Below are 22072 nucleotides of genomic sequence, written 5' to 3' on the forward strand. Positions count from 1 at the left end.
TTCTTCACTTCTCGGGCATCGTAATTTTGAAGTGGAAAGTGTAGATATGAATAAATATGAATAGGGTTGTAGATATATGAATTAATATATGATGTATTTAATGTAGTTACAGTTATGCGTGTGATGCACAATTACTTTCTCATCGAAGGAGTATCTGTTGCTCTTTCGGTTTGATAAATTTTGGGTTTATGTAATTATATTACATAAGGGTTGTCTAATATCAACAACTTATTACAAATAATTCAATTTCGTTACAGAAACTTTGAGGAAGTTGGTTTTATTAGCAGAGAACCAGATAACAAGGTTTTGGAATACAATGAGATCATTATAAAGTGGATTGTTATGAGTCTTACAATCAATTTAATTGAAAAACTTATTATTCGTCATGACATATGACATGTAAACTCTCGAATACCAAATGAAGTTTCAGATTTATTACCCGTTGCAACGCACGGGCTCTTTTGCTATTCTACTAATAAAACAAATAGTGCTTCTTCCGTACATCATCCAAATTGCCTTTAAAGTTGATTAAAATTACCCACCAATGCCACCTATAAGTCATAAAAAACGTTTCAAACAGGAAAATCTTCGGACTGGGCCGGCCCATGTAGTCACCTCCTATATTACGCTTTGGGCGTTGGAAAAAGATGCAGCACACCTGTTCGGGCCGGCCCATGCGTGGACGCCTGTTTTTTTATAATAGCAAAAGGACCCGTGCGTTGCAACGGAAAAAAGCACCATTTTCAATGGTGATGACCACATTATGTTCATATCTCATCGCATGATTTCAAAAATTTGTTCACAAATGCAAGAAAATATTTCTTCTTTTAATTTTTCTCACAATTCACAAGTTGAAACAATATTCAGGTTTTTTAAAATATATCATGGTTCTCAAAAAACTTGATAACTCAAAGAATTATTCTGAATTTCAAGAAACATTTTCTAAAATATACTATAATATTCCGATCCACCCTCATAATTAATTCTTCAAAATTCACTCACGTATATAATCTGAAAAACTCAGAAGAATTAATGTTGAACTGCATACACTCGATCATTCGTGAACATTTTTACAAATTTGGGAACATTTGTAAAATCAAAAACATTTTTTTACTATTTATAAACATTTTTTTAAAATTCCAAACAATATTTTATATTACGAACTGTTTTCAAGTATTTTATTGTGAATTGGCGAATAATTCATTTTTTGAATTATCAAACATTTTTTAATTGCATTAAAGAAATTTCGTAAAATGATGGACTTTTTTTGATTCACTAATGTTTTCTCCAAAATTACGATTTTTTAATATGTAAACATTTTTACAAAAATCCTGAACAATTTTTGAATTTGCAAACATTTTATGTTTTATGAAACATTTATGTAAATATAAATTTTTGAATTTCGAAAGTTTACTTTTAATTAATTTGAATTAGAAAAATTAAAAAGGAACAGATAAATAATAGTAACTAAAAAACTAAAAAAATAGCCTCCTCCCATGGGCTGGCCCAAATGGGCGTGCTGTGTATTTTCCAGCGAGCAGAGCGTAGTACAGCTGGTCCCTATGCTTGGGCCGGCCCATGCGAGGATTTCCTGCAAAACGTTTTTTATAACTTATATAGTGGAATTGGTGGGTAATATTAGAGAATTTTAAAGGCAATTTTAATGACGTACCACAGAAGCAATAGGTGCTTTATTAGTAGGGATAGATAATAAAGCGACGATCGCTTCTGTCGTCCGTCGTGCCACTTTTATAAAAAAAAGCCCTTGACGTTTCCTGAGATCAACCCGGCAGTCCGGATTTAGGTAAGAAAACGAATCGTTTTTGTATTTTTTAGAAAACCCCTCGATGTTTCAGGTAATCAACCCGCAGTCTGGATTTAAGTCAGAAAATGAATCGTTTTTTTTTTTTTTAGGAAGCCCCCTGATGTTTCAGGTAATCAATCCGCAGTCAGGATTTAAGTCAGCCGAAACGTTTTTTTCGTTTTAACAAAAAAAACTGACTTTTCAGTTAATCAATCCACATTTTATCTGAAACAAAATTATCCATATCTTTTAAACCGTAAGTCCGATTTTAACATGTTATATATGAAATTTGATTTAAAAAATGTGTAGAATCCAAATAGGATGTTATTTTTAGCTGTTGAATAGTTCTTAAATATTATTTTTGGTGCAAACTTAATCTGTAGTGCACGGTCCTTTTTTTCTCTATTTTCGACGACGATACAAATTGCAATAAACATCCATTAAATTAAAACCAAATTGAGAGGAAAGAAAACATCGTTAACCACACATGCACACATTTGGAAAACCTCGTGGGGAGAAACAACATATTTCTCATCTTATTCGGAGTGACTGTACATTCAAACGCGTTTTCGTTGTGTGAACACTAAGGTCATCGTCGGCAACACAAATGTGATGCCATGTGAAAATATATTACGTTCAGAGCGTGTGTTACTTTTTATTCCGTTGCAACGCACGGGCTCTTTTGCTAGTACATACTAAGCAGAAGAGCAGCACAAGGGCAGGTAGTACATGATGATGTTGTGTTCACCTGTTCTCATTACCTTGTTCTTGTCCGCATGATTGGAGCCACGGACAAAGGCACTCTTCGCAAACAACGATGTGGGATATGTATGATTGTTGAACATCATCACAGTGTGTGACAACAATGGCACTCTTAAAAAATACTAAAAGATGCATCGGCAAGAAAGAAACGAAGGAATGCACATTGAAAAACTTTAGCTAAACAAACAAACTCGTGATGACATGCAGACTGCCCCCATCATCGTTTTATGTTTATGTTTTTAGTTTTTTATGAAAGGGACACTCTTTCACAAGGGACACTCATTTGCCATGTGTCAAGGGCCCTACAATTTGGCCACCTTCACAAGTGGCGCCGTAATGTGATAGTGATCTGAAATTCGAATTGCCAGTTGAGGTACCTCACCTAAGTGTGAGCCCCGTAATTGGCACTCCAAGCAATTTAATTGCTTCGTGTGCTTACACCACCCTACCAAGTAATGACAGAAAGACCTGCAAAGAATCTTAAAAAAAAGTGGTTTTGTTAAATGTCAAGTGCGTGGAAGAAAAATTGGTGCCCGTCAAATTCGAACGATGCCGAAGGCAGGGGTGACGAGAGGAGCGAAGCAACGAGTGTCGACCTTGGTGAGACCGAGCTAATACCTCACCAAAGACTGGGACGACAACAAGGAAGCAAGTTGATGGGCACAGGTCAAGATAAAGATGGTTGTCGACATCAAACAACAACGGCGGGGGAAGGTTGAGGGGAGGGTGGTGCAACAAGGCGGCGCACAACAACGCCCACCGACCATTGTGGGTGGAGGCAGGCAAATGGGGCAATGCAAAGGTCAATATTTGCACAGGAAGAAGAAAGAGGTTGGAGATGATCAATGTGGCGCAATCATCCCAAATTGAGTGTCAATTACACCACAAGTGTTTGAATTTGGCAAAAAAATCAATTTAATGCTAAAACTTACGGTATACATTAAACCGATGATAGAGCTTGACTTGGGCGTGCATCTACGATGCTAATTCCGTCTGTATACGCTCAGCGTGCTAACGAGGCGTGCCAATGTGACATACGACCCACTGTGTGTGACAGGAAATGCAGGGATGAACGGACGACCAGAGTTTTTGCGAAAAAAATTCATAAGATCTCCTTGATTATTTTCCTTAAAAAACAAGTGAGACCCATCGGTTAGTAAAAATTACAAAGGAGGAAATGTGTAAAAGCAGGGATTCGCAACCTCATACTAACAAGCAGAAGGTGATAGCCACCCGGTCAAGTCAAGTTTGTTGTCTTGCTGGGATAGGTACACCTCGTGACCCATATCTGCCCCCCCTCCCCCCCCCAAACAAAAAATTCTAATGACCGAGATGGGGCTTAAATGGACTGCAGTGACCGCGGTCCATATTTACCATGATCATGTTTTTCATTCAAAAATACGATTATAATTCATATTACTATTTAAATTATGTAATATTTTTAAATAATGCTTATATATTTTTTAGAATTACATGAACAGTATTTTAAGTAATAATATTTCTCGTAAGTTAACTACATGAATATTTACCCGAATGCATGAATACAGCGTAAAAGTATATGCATATTTTTCTCAAACATTAATAATGCATGATTTCTTTTATAATTTGCGAAAATTATTATAGTACGTAAATATTATTTTAACTATAGAAATATTTCTAAAAAATAATTTAATATTTGATAGGATTAGATTGACATTCTTTTAAATACAAACCTTTTTAAGAATTATGTGAAGATTACTTTAGATAACAACATTCTTAGAATTACATGAACATTATTTTACATAATAATATTTTTATGATTACATGACCATTATGTCAAATAAGAATACATTTGTAGAATTACATGAACATTATCTTAAAATAATTTCTGATAATTATAAGAACATTATCTGAAATGAGTAAATTTATTTGTATGTATTATATTTGTTTTACGTATTCTTACAAAATGCTATGAAATAAAAAAAAACGAATATGTAGAAATGGTATGTGGTGACTGCAGGCCATTTAAGGCATATGTGCCTTCTTGTCTATAGGTCATTACGGATTGAACTCTGATTTATACAAAGTGATACCTGGTGTGGTGGCTAGTCTTTCCGCACTAACGTTTAAGGTCGTGTGTTTGAACCTGGCAGTGCTTAATTTTACATCCTCATTTTCCTTTGTTGTATTGTGTCCTGACCGGTGGGGCCCAATTGTCAAAGTTATGTTTCAAGGTTACTAAAGAAAGAAAATTAAGATGCTTTTTGTGTGAACAAGTAAAATATCAGGGTGTTTTATTTTGCAAAAAAAAATCATTCCACACGCACGTCACCGCCATCCGGTCACTTACATTGGGTCCCACGTCATGTTGGTGTGCCTTTTCGGCATGTTACATGTATAGAAAACATGAGTAGAACCATAAAAGTAAGCCCGAGCCAAGTTTTATTATTGGTTCAATGTATATCGCAAGTTCTAGCATCAAACCGATTTTACTTGCAAAGTTCACAAACCCGCGGGTGTAATTGACTCTGGCAATTGGTAAGGAGGGGCTCCCCCCCCCCCCCCCCCCCCCACCCACAAAAAAAAAGACCTGCAAAGAATCAAGTAAAAACGCGTTACTATTGTTTTGTGCAAAGAGGGAAAGCAAATGCCACAAATTGAGGAGCTGTCAGTTCAACTAGTGGTGATTAAAGCCTGTATGAACGGAAGATAAAAAAAATGGCCATCAATCAAGGACCTTTGAGCTGGAACTTTGGAATAAGCTAGCGATCCATGGTTGGTTGTTGAAAAAGTGGTCTCAGATTTCAAACACGCGGAGCATGCATTGCTTGTGCATATAAAGGTTATTATATACAGCATACAAATATAATGCTACGCCTACGCGTTGTACCTTGTCAGTGATCCGCCCACAACGAGGTGCTCGCCACAACCACAACGCCGCGCGCAATGGCACCGCTATATATATAAGAATTAAGAAGCACCTCCCATAGCAGGCAGCAACAGCGAGTGATCCGCACTAGTCACTGCAGGAACCACCGTCGTCGGAGCGCAGGGAGAAATGGCAATGAGGCCGCTGGTCGTGCTCGCCCTGGCCGTGGCAGTGGCACTCGCCGGCGTGGCGCTGGGGGAGGGGGCCGGCGAGTGCGGGAGGTCGTCCCCGGACCGGATGGCCCTGCGCATGGCCCCGTGCATTTCGGCGGCGGTGGACGAGCCGGACTCGGCGCCCTCCAGCAGCTGCTGCTCGGCGGTGCACACCATCGGCTTCGACAACAGCTGCCTGTGCGCCGTCATGCTGTCCGGCACCGCCAGGATGGCCGGGATCAAGCCCGAGGTCGCCATCACCATCCCCAAGCGCTGCAACATGGCCGACCGCCCCGTCGGCTACAAGTGCGGAGGTACCTCCCAACACATCACACGCACTCTCTACTTTGCTAACCAATCATCTGCATGCTGCAAATAATGTCGTAGCAATGCTGAGTCTGGTTTCTTTGGTTTCACAGATTACACGCTGCCTTGATGGCCCAGCCGCTCTGGTGTTAAATTAAACAAGGAATTCTTTCATAACCGAGTGCTGCATGCATGTACCACTTATGTGGGGCACTAGGGACTCCATCTCCATGGAGGTGCCATCATGTGATGTGTGCTTGAGGAAATATGTCTCTTTCCATAAGCATGTAATAATGTTTCGTCTGTGTTAACGTGAACAAACGTCTCTCTGCGATTTCTGTTGTCATATATACAAACTAGCGACGCGGCGTGAATGCCTCGTTTATATTTCAAATATGTACTTCAACTCCGAGATCCAATGATATGCAGACTTCCCTCATCATCGTTTTATGTTTATGTTTTTAGTTTTTTTTTTTATGAAAGGGACACTCTTTCACAATGGACACTCATTTGCCATTTGTAAGGGACCTACAATTTGGCCACCTTCACAAGTGGCGCCCTAATGTGATAGTGTTCAGAAATTCGAATTGCCAGTTGAGGTCCCCTGCCTAGGTGTGAGCCCCGTAATTGACACTCCACGCAATTTAATTGCTTCGTGTGCTTACACCACCCTACCAAGTAATGACAGAAAGACCTGCAAAGAATCTCTAAAAAGGTGGTTTTGTTAAATGTCAAGTGCCTGGAAGAAAAAATTGGGGCCAGTCAAATTTGAATGATACCAAAGGCAGGGGCAATGTGAGGAGCGCAACGAGCATCGACCTTGGTGAGACCGAGCTAATACGTCACCAAAGACTGGGACGACAACAAGGAAGCAGGACAACGCCCACCTACGTTGGGGGCGGAGGCAGGCAGATGGGGCAATGCAAAGGTCGGCAGTTGCACAGGAAGAAGAAAGAGGTTGGAGATGACAAGTGTGATGCAATTGTTACAATAATTAAACAGGCCAAAAATTCAAATGACACAAAAATAACCAGTTAACTGATAAAGAGGCGCTCCCAAAAAAGGCATGCAAAGAATCAACTAAAAAGTGTTCTTGTTTGTGCAAAGAGGGAAAGCAAAGACCACAAATTGAGGAGCCTTTCAGTTGAAAGGGAACTTTGGAATAACCTAGTGATCCATGATTGGTTGTTCAAAAAGTGGCCTCAAAGTTCAAACACGCGGAGCATGCATTGCTTGTCCAGAAAAGTTTAATATATACAGCATACAACTCCCCAGCTACCCATGGTACATTTTCAGTGCAACCACCCATATCACTCCCTTCAGAATCATGTTGCTGCCTGATACTGCAGAATAGACATCCAGAAAAAAAAAGACACGAGCAGGATCCGCAATCGTATATGCAAAACTAAACGTCGCACGTAGAGAGAAGAATGTTGCGAGGAAAAGTATACGTTGTTATCCACAAGATGCACCCATGGTAAACCTCAACAAGTTTCATGTTCATAGAAACAATATACAGATCATTCCATTTCTCAGATTGAAGATCGTGCATCTAAACTCACGTATCAGCAGTTAAACATTATGCCCTGAATATCCAGAAATACTCTCAGCGGTGGATGGATCACCGTATAGAGACTCTGATGACGAGGCCAACTGCACTGGACAACTGGAGAGCTTCCTGAGAAGCCAAAAAATAATCATGGCTTAAGAAACACAACCATTGCCAGGAAAATGGTGATGATATTTGATAACATTTGTAGACGACGACAGACGGATGAATACTAGCCATTTCAAAAGTAACCTCAGAAAAATGCCCTTGTGCCAGTGAATCACCGGGATTAATGTTTGAGCATACACAACTACTCCCTCCGTTCCTAAATATAAGTCTTTAAAGAGATTCCACTATGGACTACATACGGAGCAAAATGAGTGAATCTACACTCTAAAGTATGCCTATATACATCCGTATGTAGTTCGTAGTGAAATCTCTAAAAAGTCTTATATTTAAGAACGGAGGGAGTATTAGGTAATCCTTTTCTGAAAAAACAAATCCGCCGGTTTATTAAAATAGCCTGCAAGTAGGCTTCCAGGTACCTTGCATAAACTATGAACTTCTGTAACCACAAAAAAAAGACAATGCTACCCTATTTCAGTATTCTTTTCTCCAGCAGACAATATATTGTGCTCCATACAATAGTTTTTTCTTTCTACAAAGAAAGTCCAAAAAACAACTCGCTGACTTGAAAACATCTAGACTTGTGAGATGCCAGAATTCAAAATAACACAATGTACTTATATACTCCATGAGATTAAAAATAAAGTTGAAACTTCAAAGAACGGCGCAATTGGAATATGTTATGCCAGAATTATTTCATCGGTTTATTAAAATAACACAATATCCTTATATACCCCATGAGATTAAAAATTATTTCGTCGGATTATTAAAATCAAGTTGAAGAGCCTAGTCTCTGTCCCAAGTTGCATTTTGTATAGAGCAACAGGTGGTGGCAATTCGTTCGAATTTGTTCCTCTAACAATATGTAAACAGAAAGATAAGCTACAGTAGTAGGAGAATCATAATATACCATAAAACTATGAGCAGCATAGGTTACTATAGTATATGCCAAAAAAAATGGGGCTAGTAGTGAACCCAACTCATTTATGTTATTTCTTTTCTTTTGAGGTAGACTCATTGATGTTGATAAACTGAAAGTGATAGAAATATGATTCTTCGCATATTGAAGCCAACCTAGGCTGTTCTATAATTTTAAAACAGACTGATAACAACTTCTTGAGACCTAATTATTGATGTTGATAAACTGTAAGCGATAGAAATATAATTCTTGGCATATTTAAAGCCAACATAGACAGTTCTATTAAATTCTAAAACAGACTGATTGGAGCTCTTCCTAGGACTTAATCATGTCACAGGGTCCCCCTTGAAAAAAGGAAACAACGTTATGCTCCCAGAATATGTTCAAAAATGAGTTATCCTAGTAGCTTCCAACAATTTTATTTTAGCCTCTAGGCCCTACTACAACTCTAGCCACCTCACTCATGATTTATGTCAATACTCAATACATTGTAAAAGACTCTTTTGAAGCAATATAATGGCCCTGTTATAGAATCTTCCAGGGACTTTTAGCGACTGCACAGGCTTGAGATCCAAGAGGCATTGAACAGATTCCACATGCAATGTTAACTACATCCATAAATATGCTAAAAATGTACTCCATACAACACAGAAGTTACTAGGCTTGCTTGGATAACTGGAATTGTAACATACCATATAGATGTGAAAAAATCAGTTGCTTTAAGAACTCACCAAATGGGACAAAATATTTCTTCTACTCAGCCTTCTTTTGTTTAGTTGGTTGCCCAGTCTTGCTAATGACGGTATTCAAGTGCCTTGACAGTATGCTGTGTGCTAAACCAACCTTTTCATCAATAACCTCTTGGTGCCTCTCATATACCGGGGGAACCAACAGAGCGAGTAGTGCACCTGAAAGAAAGCCCAAATGGTGTAAACTTAGTGTACAAATAGTAATCCAAATACTGTAGAAATCCAAGAGGGCAAAAAGAAGTTGAAGAGCAAGAGGGCAAAAAGAAGAAAATTCATTATAACTCACCAATGTAAATGAGCGTAAAGAAGTTGAAGAGCATCCCAATACATGAAACCACCCATAGAACCATTATAACCTTTTGCATCAAGCAGAGCATGAGACAAAAGGAGGTCGTACATGAGGTACTGTACAGCAAGAAGTTTGTGTGTGTACGAGTATATGAAACGTGCACACACAAACAAGTGATGGGTACACAAGAGAGATACCTTTATAAAAACTGTCCTGTCTCTCTTGATGGCAATGTCATGGGCAACAGCCAACACCTTGTTTACCCATACAAGAGCCCGATCTGCAGCTTTCTGAACGACCACATCTGAGACCTCTAGATTAGGCAGTGGTGGAAGAGGTCTGCAAACAACAGTACTTGTTATTGCGCTATTGCATAAATAAATGAAGTAAAAAAAACAATGCTACGCAAAAATCAAAGTAAGATACACTGACTAGTTTATAACTAGTCTCCATCTAGTTAACAGAAACCCACGTTGTGACCAATTGCAGCAAGCTCCTCAAGGTAGTTATGGATTTTCCATGTTGAAAGATAAACGTGGAGCACTTAATAACACAAATACTCCCTCCTTTCCGGTTTATAGGGCTCAAATCTAAAATCTCATCAACCAAGGTGACTTGTGAGTGGATGACACTAGTTTTAACTAGCCAATGAAATATTTCTCACATATTCAATTTCCAAGGCAATAAATGTAGCATCCTCCTTCTCATTGGACTTGCATGATGGATGTAGAAAACGATGCATGCATAGCCACTCATCTTCTTTCTCTAAACTCTATGAATTAAATATGGCGTGGGACTCAAAGCACTTTAACTCAATTAGACTCAAAATGAGCCTAATATAATGGAAATCTGAAAATTTTGAGATGAGCCCTATAAACCGGAAAGGAGGGAGTAACTACAGAAACACAGACAGATCACTTTTCCAAAGAGTCCACACATCATAATTACAGTATATGCTCATGTGCTAGCAAAAGGAATATCAAACTGCTGTCATAACTTGACTGTAAAGTGAAGGAACCTCTTTTGTCTTTACTTTGCAGAGAAGGGAGCATGTAGGTTCATGATAACTAATGTAGTACTAGTAGATAAATGGTAAATTAGAAGATGCTCTGCACGCTGAATATGCAGATCCATCCCTGAACCCACTCTAACATCTCCCAAAGATTAATCTCAAACTACAGATAAATTCGAAAGTGCTCAGGCCCAAATTCTACAGAAGTTCCGAAGTACAGAAATGTACATTGTAGCAAACCGACTGGACGACTTTAGTTTGAACAATCCAACAAGCAATTCAGCAGCAAGATACCCAGGACAAAGTGATACGGCATTTGCGCGACTGAACCCACCCCAATTTAATTTTGGTCCTAACCCGTATCCGATACTCATCAGTGGTCACAGAGCATATGGCCACAGCAAAGCAGGGGAGCCATTCAGTTCTAGATCAGATCTCAAGCAAGTGCTACTCTGGACTGGAGGTCGATCGCCAGGCAGAGGAAAGGAGGGAGGTCAAACCCACGGACCTGTTGAGCAGCGAGGCGGACTTGGCCCAGAAGAAGAGGATGACGACGAGGAGGAGGAGGGCGTTGGAGAGGACCGACGCGAGGCTGTACCCGGCGCGCTCGAAGACGAACCAGACGAGCGTGGCGCCCGCGACGGCCGCCGCGGAGGCGTTCCTCCGCCTCCAGAGGAGCAGGTCGGCGGCTGGGCGGGGAGCGGCAGGGCAGGGTCAGTCAGCCCCGCAGATCGGCGGAATCGGGAGAGAGCAGAGCAGAGGAGGGGGGAGCGTGCGTACCTGCGCCGCCGCCGAGGAGGGCGTGGAGGGGCCGGTGGTGCGCGGCGGCCATTGGGATCGGCGGGGCTGGCTAGGGTTTGGTGCGCGGCGGGGAGGACGAGGTGGGGGGGGGGGGGTGGGTGGGGGGGCGGGCTTTGGTCGAGCTTTGGGAAATGGGGTGGTGAACTGGTGATGCGCACGAGGCGACGAACGTGCCGAGCCGAGATGAGATCTCTCGTTCCTTTTTGGATCGGGGACGGCGTGATGAATGGTCAGTCGATGACAAGTGGGCCAGGAGCATGGTCCTTTTCCTTTCGAATGAACATTGTTGTGTACTTGTGTGTGGCAAAGTGTGGAAATAGCCGGACGCCTCAAATCATCCCTCATCTTCAATGGTTGTAAGATAGTTGTTGATAGATTTTTACACATAAAATTTTTAATGATATGTTACGCAATAAATAAGAAAAAAGAACAAGGTTGTATGTGAATTAACCAACATCCTTGCACAAGCTTCAATATAGAATGAAAGAGCACCTTATTTATTATCTCACGTCCTATTAGGCAAACTAGATGCAACATATTTGAGTAGTTGTATATTAAGGTGTTAGTTGATGACATGTCATATTCTACCAACAAGCTAACCAACAAACTGTTGGAGATGCCCTTAGACTGGTTGTAATGGATAGTATCATATAATAGTATCCTGCATATGATACTAGTGTATGATACCACATTCGTAATGCATAATATCATATACTAATATCATATGATAGTTCCATTTATTGTCATGCAAGACACATAGGAGTATATCATTTAATATGGTACAGTATCATAATATGATACTCAACCCTCTCTTTCGTCATTTAATTCTATGTCGCCTCATCAAAATTGCTTAGTTGACATTCATGATACTACATATGATACTCTCATTACGGACAGTCTTATACACCCGCGGACGCGTCTGGTCAGTGACCAGACACGAGAAAGAGAAAAAAAATCAATTGGATCCTTCATATCATCCTTATACGTTCGAATTGTGCGCGAACCCTCGTATCAATTTTAAATATGGGGAGGATATGAGGGCTCACGGACGTGCCCGAACGCGTCCACTCAGTACGTTACATATGACGCGACCTTACCCCGGATCACTTTTTTTTTTCTTTATTCATTCTTTTCTTTCTCTCTCTTCCTCTCTACCAATCACGTGTAAGTGATCGGACATATAAAGAAAAAAAATGAGAGTGTGGCTGCATGAACGAATAAATAGGGACACTCCCAGTTACTGACCGGACACATCTACGGATATTTAGGGGTCACATTTACAATGTCGGGCTGTAAATACTTCAAGGGATTGAAAAACTTGGACATTTTATAGAGAAGAATGAACCATGACCAATCTGTGTTAGGCTATCTCACACATTGGGTACCAACTACCTATCACACATCTGAGTCATGAATCATATACCTTTTCCTTTTATGACGGAACTACTATTTCATTAAAATCGTCTAAACAAAGTTTTGTATCGGCTTCAACGAACCACTATGAAACCATACTAACATTATATGAAGCATCGTCTACATGTGCATTACTTTGACCGATCATGGACCACATTCAGTCAACTCACACATGTCACTACACTACAGGAATCAGCTAGTTTTTCATCGGGTGAATAACGGCAAAGACCATAATACACACGGCAAAAAAAATTCCGACAACTGGCTCACGGCAAAGGTTGACGACAAACCCTAAATCAGCAAAGGCAGATTTTGCCGTTAGCTTTTCGTCGGGCTGACATCAAAGACTTTGTCGTCACTAGATATGGTTTGTCTTCAACGGGAATCAGGCAGACGACAAAAACAATAGTAATCTAACATAACCGACCCTAACGGATGGCATCAGTGCTTTGCGGTCAGGTGGACAATAACAGACGACAAAGAATATTTTCTTATCTAAAAAAACTAATGTGTGTACCTATTGTTGTTCCCTGGACGTGTTTGTTGTTCCTACTGTTGTTGACTTGGACGTGCTTTGCGGTTCGCCTGCCGACCATGGCTTGCTCGCTCACCTACGCCGTTGCCGGAGAGAGGAGCCGTCAGAGGGAGAGAAGCAGCAGCCGCCGGAGTGAGGAGTGAACATGGTCCGTCGCTAGAGGGAGAGAAAGAGCCGAGGAAGGGAGGAGGTGCTGAAGGGAAAGAGAAGGAGTAGTTGGCTACCCTGCCCCGTCGGCCCGCCACCACTACCGCTCGCCATCGTGCCTGCCTGCCCGCTGCCGCTGGCCGCTGATACGTAAAGCTTTTGATCTTGTTTTGGACTCTAATTTGCATGATTTGAATGAAACTCATTCGGACTGACGTTGTTTTCAGCAGAACTACCATGATGTTGTTTTTGTGCAAAAATAAAAGTTCTCAGAATTGGACGAAACTTTCTGGGGATTTTTTATGGAATAAAAGAAAAATACTAGAACCAAGACCCACTATAGGAGGGGCAGGCACCCACTAGGCATCAGGGCGCGCCACCCCCCCCCCCCGGTGATGCGCCCTAGTGGGTAGTGGGGCCCTCAGGGCTCCGTTGACCCTAACTCCAACATAATAAATTCCTATTTTTGGAGGAAAAAAATAGAAAAGTAAGTTTCATCGCGTTTCACGATACAAAGCCGCCACCACCTCATGTTCTTCATCGGGAAGCCAGATCTATAGTCCATTTGGGGCTCCGGAGAGGGGAATCTTCGGTCTTCGTCATCACCAACCTTCCTTGATCGCTAATTTCGTGATGCTCCCCACCGGCATTGAGTAATTCCTTCATAGGCTCGCTAGTCGACGACGAGTTGGATGAGATTCATCATGTAATCGAGTTAGTTTGTTGGGGCTTGATCCCTAGTATCCACTATGTTCGGAGATTGATGTTTCTATGAATTTGCCATGCTTAATGTTTGTTACTAGGGCCCGAGTGCCATGATTTCAGATATGAACCGTTTATGTTCTCACCATTATATATATGTTCTTGATCCGATCTTGCAAGTTATATGCACCTACTACGTTTTAGGATCTGCATACCCGAAAGTGACAATAATTGAGATTATTCCCGGTGATTACCGTAGGATGAGGAGTTCATGTATTCACTATGTGTTAATGTTTTGTTTCGGTTTTATATTAAAAGGAGGCCTTACTATCCCTTAGTTTCCTTATGAACCCCGCTGCCACGGGAGGGTATGACAGAAGATGTCATGCAAGTTCTTTTCCATAAGCACGTAAAACTATTTACAGAATACATGCCTACAGTATATAATTGAACGGGAGCTAGTTCTATGTTGCCCTAGGTTATGACTGATACATGATGAATATTATCCAACAATATCATTGATCCAATGCCTATGAGTTTTCCACATATTGTTTTGCTAAGTTACTACTATTGCTACTGTCGTTACAACCGCTACAAAACTGCTATCACTATTACCGTTACTATTGCTACTGTCGTCACTGCTATCAAAACTATCATATTACTATCCTACTGATCGCTATGCTGCAAATACTAAAATCTCCAGGCATGGTTGAATTGACAATTCACCTGCTTATACCTGCAAATATTCTTTGGCACCCTTTGTGTCGAATCTGTAAATTTGGGTTGAATACTCTATCCTTAAAAACTATTGCGATCTCATATACTCGTGGGTTATCAGTCGTCCTGCCCCGTCGTCCGTGCGGCTGGCCGACCTGCCCGCCGTTGCTATTACTAACCGCTTTGCCCTTCGCTCGCGCCTCCCTGCCCATCGTGGCCGCTCTGCACCGTCGTTGCTATTACTGGCGACCTTGCCCTTCGCTGGCGCCTCCCTCCCCATTGTGGTTGTCCTGCCCGCGTGCCCTCTGCCACTCCCGCCCTGCCCACCACGATCACCCTGCCCACCTGCCTGTCGCCGCTGCCGCCCTACCTACCCGCCCGTCGTCGTTGTTGCCATGCCCACGTACTTGTTGCCACTGCCCACCATGGTCACCTTGCCCGCCTACCTGCCACCGCCGCCCACCACGGTCGTCGTGCCGCCGCTGCCTCCCCATGCTGGTCGGGTGAATGTGTGGGTGGGGGCAAGTGTGGGGCGTCGGTATGTGTGCATCGTCGGTGGGGGCGTGGTATCGATCCACTTGATGTGAGCGGGGATAGATCCGGTGGTTGGATGGATGTGTGCCACGTCATCAATTTATGGGATTGATATGTGGTTTGTGTTTCCTTTTTGTTGTCTACGAGAAAAAAGACTGATGGTCAAGCATGTCTTCGTCGTATGTTATCTTTTAATAGATAACAAAGACATACATTGTCGTTTGTGTTTTTTCCGCATACGGCAAAATATGGTTTTGCCGTATATAAATAAATGACTGGTGGACAAAGACATGATTTGCCGTCTATAAAAATGTAGCAGACATCATAATAAGTTTTTGTCGTCAGTCATTTTTTGCCGTCTAGAGGTGACGGTAAAATACGCCTTTGTCATCTGGCCCAACAAAATGCTGAAGGTAAAGAAATCTCCTGCAGCAAATTATCAATTTCCTGTAATGCTGGAGGTTATCATGGAGTATATGCTACTATCTTTATATAGCTGTGTGCAGCAACCGATTCAAACATTTTGCAGATAAAATTTTATTTTTCTAAAATACACAAACATTTGTTACTTATTATTTTGAACTGATTTAAATAATATATTTTTCAAAATCTTATATTTTTTTGAGCAAGTTTGAAGAATTCTTATAAAAAATATTGTTTTTAAATCTGTATTGGACTGGGAGTTTGTTGGCTCATACCCACGTTATAGGCCTATTCATCGTTATTGCATAGAGTGTAGAAGGACGAGCGCAACTATATGACGCTTATAGTGCCCGGTAAGTAAGTTGGCGCTCACAGGCAAGGTATATCGGCCACGGCCCACGGCTCACGGGAGGGCGCAGCATGCGCCAGCAAGCGGGAGAGGACAATCCCTATTTCATGCTGCAGGCGTCGGTTATTTCTGCAAACTGGGCTGATCCATGTATCTGTTTTCTTTTTCTGTATACAAGAAAAAAAATAGGTGCACATGGAATTTCGAACCCATGATCTATAAATTCGACTAGTTGACAGACCGCAACAACTAAGGCAAATCCTATTTAACGTTGCAGACGTCGGTTAAAGTGCTTTTTTTTTAACCGGCGCGTGCAGCTTTCGGTTATGGACCGGCCCAGCGAGAGGGAGGAGGGGGTTGTGATTTTGTGAAGGTTCCAGAATTTTCTTATATGTTTTCTTTTTCATTTTGGTTTTCTCAAGACTGTTTTTTCTTTGATTTATCTTTTTTCATTTTTATTTATTTTCTTAATTTTTTATTACTTTTTCATTTTCATTATAATACGAATTTTATTTTTTTTGAAAAATGCAGCCATTTGTTGATTAACTTTTTTCAAATGAACATTTTTTTTCCTAATCAATGAACCCTTTTCCAAATTTCACGAATTTCTAATTAAAATTCTATGAACTTTTATTAATACCAATGAACGTTTTTCAAATTTTGATGATCTTTTTTTATATTTGATGAACTTTTTTTGAAGTGGGTGAACTTTTATAAAAAACGATAAACTTTTTTTAAAATTTTCAACTTTTTTTAGTTCAACGAACTTTCTAGAAACTTTTTCCAAATTAATGATATCATTTTCAAATTCCGTGAACTTTTTAATAATTTGTGAACTTTTTTTAGATCACAGTGAAATTTTCCAAATTCTTGAAAAAAAAATTCAGTTCAACGAACTTTTTAGAAACAAAATTCAAATTCATGAACTAATTTCCAAATTCCATGAACTTTTAAAAAATTGTGAAGTTTTTTCAGATGATAGTGAATTTTTTCAAATTCGTGAACTTTTTGTTTCAAAATTAGTGAACCATTTTTCGCTTTTGTGAACCTTATGTTCACTTTTTTTTTCAAATTCGTGAACTTTATGTTCACATTTTTTTTTTGGTTTTTTATAAACAATTCGGCCCTGAAACTGGACCGACCATTATGTCGGGCGTCTGAGCGCTGGTCTCCTAGCCAGAATTTAAGGCGCCGACTAAGAGCTCCCAACGACTAAGCCCAATAAAGACTAGTGATTAATAACTTTTTTTTTCTTTTCCTGTGCGGCCGTGGAAACTTCTCCGGTTTTGTGAACCTTTCCAAACTATTTCCCTGTTCGCTGGTCATTATCCGGTGCGGTTTTATCCTGGTTTTATTTTTCTTCTTCTTATCTTTTTAGGAATTCGTGTTTTTTTCAAAATCAATGATTTTTTTTACTTATAGTGTTTTTAAAAATATGATTAACTTTTCTAAAAATTGAAGATCTTTTTTCCAAACGCGATGATCTTTTTCAAAGTCATTTTTTTTCAAATTGGAGGAAAATTTCCCAAATTTGATGAACTTCTTTTAAAATCGATGACATGTTTTAAAAATCAATGAGCTTTTTTATAATTCAATTATTTTTTCTTGAAATTCTATGAACATTTTCCAAAATTGAATTAACTTTTTCAAATTCAATGAACTTTTTCTAAAAATCCATGAACTATTTCTAAAACCGAATTCACTTTTCTCAAATTCAATGAACTTTTTCCAAATTGATGATTTTTTCGAATTTGATGAACTTTTCTCAAAATTGATTTTTTTTCTTCAAATTCAATGAACTTTTTTCCAAACTTGCGCACTTTTTTCTATTTTGTGCCTTTATGCAAATTCATAAACTCTTTGAAAGTTTGTGAACTTTTTCAAAACAAAATGAACTTCCTTTGAATATGTGATTTTCTTTGGCATGTTGCTGAACTTAATTTGAAATCTGTGAACATGATTTCAAATAACTGAAAAATCAAAACTTTGGTCAAGTGTACGTTTCTGTTTTTATAAGTTCCGCGTTGCCAAAACCTAATAGGACTATGTTGGTCGAGTGGTAAGCCTCTCAGTAGGGAAGCCCGAAGGTATGAGATCGAATCCTTGTTTGTGCCAATATTTGCTCTCCTTTTCCCTCTTGCAGCGCTTTCGTGGGCCGGCCCACCCAGAAGCTGCTGCAAGCACCAGTTACATTCCGTGGCACTGAAGGCGCGCAACAGGAGGTCCGGCAGGCTCGCGCACACCCCGCTCTCCCCGCGAGGATATTTTGGGCCGGGCCGTGTGCGACAGCTGGGAGCCCCATATATTCTTTTTTCGTTTTTGTTTTTTAAGTAGTTTTTATTTTCAAAACAAATCTGAATTTGATGAACATATGTAAAAAACATGCTCAATAAATTTTGAATACGATGAACACTTTTTGAATTATATGATTTTTGTTTTGAAGTAGATGAAAAAAATTCTCAATCTGAAAACACTTTTTTTAAATATGATGATTATTTGAAAACTGTATGAACATTTTTAAAATAATGCTGAAACTATATTGAATTTGTGAATAATTTTTGAATTTCATGAATATTTGATGAATTCAAGGAAAAGCTAAATATTCACAATTTTTAATAAATCTTCACAAAATGGAGACAAAATAAATCAAATAAGATAAAAATAAAATCATGGTTGGTGTAGATTTATTAGGGAAATTAACTGAACTCCTCGCAAAAAGAAAAGAAAAGAGAAATTAACCAAATTACCTGATCGATTGCAAGGTCGAGTGTAAGAAGAGCACCAGGATTCAACCTAAATAACTTCTCGAGGTACTCCTCATAAGTTTCCCACTGAATGAAACCAGAACTCCATGGCACCAGCCTATCCTGATACCACGCACTCTTGATGAAGTCCGGGACCAAGATGATCTCCGGTGGCGGCACAAACTTGAGGCCGTGTAAGTCGCCTTCATCTACGCGAGAAATCCATGCTCGGATCCTACTTTCCGCAGCCTGGAACAACCGTTTTCCCTTGAGGTCGTTCACGTCACCGTCGTGATTGTGCCGATGGGTGATCTCTTACGATCCAGGGCAGGTTAGTGGACTGGTCGGGTCGGTTGCAAGGGTGTGCGCGTCAATTTTCTTTAGTGGACCCAAGGTTTCGAAGATGGATGTACGGGAATATGTTGGGGGTGCGGGTGGTGGTGGGGGTGTAAACCGAGCGATGTCTAAATTTCAGAATTCTGGTGGCGCCCTATAGGGTTTTCAGTCTTTCTCCCCCGATGTTCGGTATATAGACTATTAAACGAAGTAAACCAAGTGAATTAATTAAATAAACTTAAATAAATAGACGCTTATGTAGGCCTTTCGATTCATAAGATTGAGGGCAGGAAAAATTCATATGGCTTATTTTCCAACACCTCATTTCCTGCATGATTCAGGAGGAGATTGGATCTCACAACTGGTTTATTTGTTTGTTTGGTTTCCCTAAGCATCAGGTAACTGAAAATTTGGTTGGTCAGTCATTTCTATGCTTCACCCGAGCGCAAGACATGGAGGTTGCGGGCTACATGTACTACAAGTAGTGAACGAACTAGAGGCGGCAATGTGAGCGAGTCCGAAACTTGACTGTCGCGTGGTCGTCGCGGTAGTTGTACATGGAGGGGAGGGGGAGGGGGGAGGGTAGTACGAGAGTCGAGAGGAGGGCGGTATGGCGAGGGATGCACCGACCGCTACCGAACGGGGGTAATGGTGGTTGGCGGCTAGGTTGTCGTTAGTTGGCGGCGCATGGATGAAGATGAACACTCCATGATTTGTTTCTTGCGGTTGGATGAAGATCTATTGGTCTCGACGAAAAGTGACTCACACAAAAACTTTTATCACGTGTCTTGAATAAAAGGCGCTCCCTTAGGGCATATACAACAGGTCCCCTCAAATATGGCTCCTCAAACGACTGTGGACACGTCTGGTAAGTGTTCGAATCGTGTATGATTCAAACCCTCATTTATGCATACCAGCATACATCCCCTTATTTTCCTCAGATTATACAGCCACATGCATATGATTGGTGGGCGTAGAGAGCGGGAGGAAGGGAGGGAGAGAGAGAAACAATAAAGGAAAATAAAATATGGTTCGAGACGGGTCGCGTCCTACGTGGTGGAGTAACCGGGTGTGTCAGCGAGTTTTGGATCGATAGAAGGGGTGTATAGAGGGGGGTGAATAGACTACCTGCATAAATTAAAATGTTAGCCTTTTCTTAATTTTAATGGTTGACCGATTTTAGCAATTCTAACAAGTCTGGTACACCCTATACATACTAGTCAACAAATATGGTAGCGGAAAGTAAAGACACTGCACATGTAAGTAAGGAGTAGAGTTTAGAAAGATCGAACACAAAGATGAACACGGCAATTTTTGGCGTGGTTCCGATAGGTGGTGCTATCGTACGTCCACGTTAGTGGAGACTTCAACCCACAGAGGGTAACGACCGCGAGAGTCCATGGGGGGCTCCACCCCAAGGGGTCCACGAAGAAGCGGTCTTGTCTATTCCACCATCACTTACGTCCACACAGGTCTAGCCTCACTCACGGTAGATCTTCACAAAGTAGGTGATCTCCTTGTCCGTACAAACTTCTTGGTTCAACTTCACAATATGAAGTAGGAGGATCTCAAGCGACACCTAACCAATCTAGGAGGCACCACCCTTCAAAAGGTAATATGTGTGGTAAAACGATGAACTCCTTGCTGTTGTGATCCAAAAGATAGTTTGCTCAACACTCAATCACTCTCTCACAGATTTGGCATGGGTAGGAGAGATTGATTTTGTGAAAAGCAACTCGGGGAGGCTAGAGATCAAGTTTCAAATGGTTGGATTAAATTTCTTGATCTCAACACACGAGTAGGTGGCTCTCTCTCAGAAATATGGATATGGCAAGTGGGTGTGTGTTCTGAGTGCTTCCTCTACGAATGAGAGGAGGTGGAGGGGTATACATAGGCATCCCCCAAAATCCAACCGTTACAACATTATTGCCCAACTCGATGACACCGAAATGAATCTCGATGGTATTGAGTTGCACTAAATATGGCAACTTTTGAATTCTCGGTGAGATCGATATATAAATCTCGGTGGTACCGATTCGATGACCTAGGACAGTTTCCAAATCTCGGTGAGACCAATTTCAAACTCGGAAATTCCGATTCTTGAAATCCTCTCAACAGAAAGTTGGTCACATGCTTTTGGTGGCACCGATATGAACTTGGTGGTATCGAGAAATTAGGGTTTGGCAAAGGATCAGTCACTGGAGAAATCAGTAGCGCCGAGTGGGAAAAGTTGGTGGTACCATAAAATGTAGAGTCCTCTTGCTTGAAGCTTGAGCTAATCCTATTCCTTCCCTTGCATCAAGGGGCTTCTCCTCACAATCCTTTGGCCAATGCTCTATGTGGACTATACCTGAAATATACTAGGTAAAAGTTTTAGTTCGAAAGACAATGTATGTTGTCATGAATTATCAAAATCATTAAGGAAACATATGTGCTTTCAGCGAGCCCTCATATCCTCCCCATATATGGTCTGGATTTAAGTGGTCATGAACATGTTAGGTATTTAGGAAGGAAATTAGGGAGGGGGTCCGGTTGGGTCGCTTTTCTGCAACAAGCATTGTCCAGGTTGTCCGCCCCACCCGAGCTTTTAGATGCTCTAATTTGTTGGGTTCTACATACATGTAGTTCCTCTGTTTAGATATACAAGGTATGATATATTTTTTGATATTGGTTTTGATCCTCGGCTAGAACAACAATATATGATGTGTATGTTATCCAAAAGTATACTGTTAAAGTTTTTAAGAATGAAAATGTTGTGTGGAACCATGGTCTACTCGAACCTATTCTATGGACCA

At 40.7% G+C, this 22072-nt stretch overlaps 2 protein-coding genes across 2 annotated transcripts; one reads left to right on the plus strand and one right to left on the minus strand.

Moving 5' to 3' along the window:
- Positions 1 to 5467: 5467 nt before the first annotated feature.
- LOC123428436 (putative lipid-transfer protein DIR1) lies at positions 5468 to 7611 on the plus strand. The gene is made up of 2 exons (XM_045112648.1): positions 5468 to 5940; positions 6046 to 7611. The coding sequence occupies exons 1-2, from the start codon at positions 5604 to 5606 to the stop codon at positions 6060 to 6062; spliced, it is 354 nt and encodes a 117-aa protein (XP_044968583.1). The 5' UTR covers positions 5468 to 5603; the 3' UTR covers positions 6063 to 7611.
- Positions 7411 to 11552, minus strand: LOC123428435 (reticulon-like protein B11). The gene is made up of 6 exons (XM_045112647.1): positions 11357 to 11552; positions 11085 to 11265; positions 9762 to 9903; positions 9562 to 9631; positions 9258 to 9434; positions 7411 to 7610 (listed from the first exon to the last, which is right to left on the minus strand). Exons 1-5 carry the CDS (start codon positions 11406 to 11408, stop codon positions 9280 to 9282), a joined length of 600 nt encoding a protein of 199 aa, XP_044968582.1. The 5' UTR covers positions 11409 to 11552; the 3' UTR covers positions 7411 to 7610; positions 9258 to 9279.
- Between the last annotated feature and the right edge of the window lie 10520 nt (positions 11553 to 22072).

The sequence above is a fragment of the Hordeum vulgare genome, chromosome 2H, assembly GCF_904849725.1.
Source record: "Hordeum vulgare subsp. vulgare chromosome 2H, MorexV3_pseudomolecules_assembly, whole genome shotgun sequence".
NCBI classification, from domain to species: domain Eukaryota; kingdom Viridiplantae; phylum Streptophyta; class Magnoliopsida; order Poales; family Poaceae; genus Hordeum; species Hordeum vulgare.

Bases quoted from the DNA above. Each gene is read 5' to 3' on its own strand.
- LOC123428436 (XM_045112648.1), top strand. From the start codon at position 5,604: ATGGCAATGAGGCCGCTGGTCGTGCTCGCCCTGGCCGTGGCAGTGGCA.
- LOC123428435 (XM_045112647.1), bottom strand. From the start codon at position 11,408: ATGGCCGCCGCGCACCACCGGCCCCTCCACGCCCTCCTCGGCGGCGGC. The intron at 9,632-9,761 runs GTATCTCTCTTG...TTGATGCAAAAG, and splicing joins ACAGGACAGTTTTTATAAAG to GTTATAATGGTTCTATGGGT. The intron at 9,435-9,561 runs GTGAGTTATAAT...GCTTTCTTTCAG, and splicing joins CTTTACGCTCATTTACATTG to GTGCACTACTCGCTCTGTTG.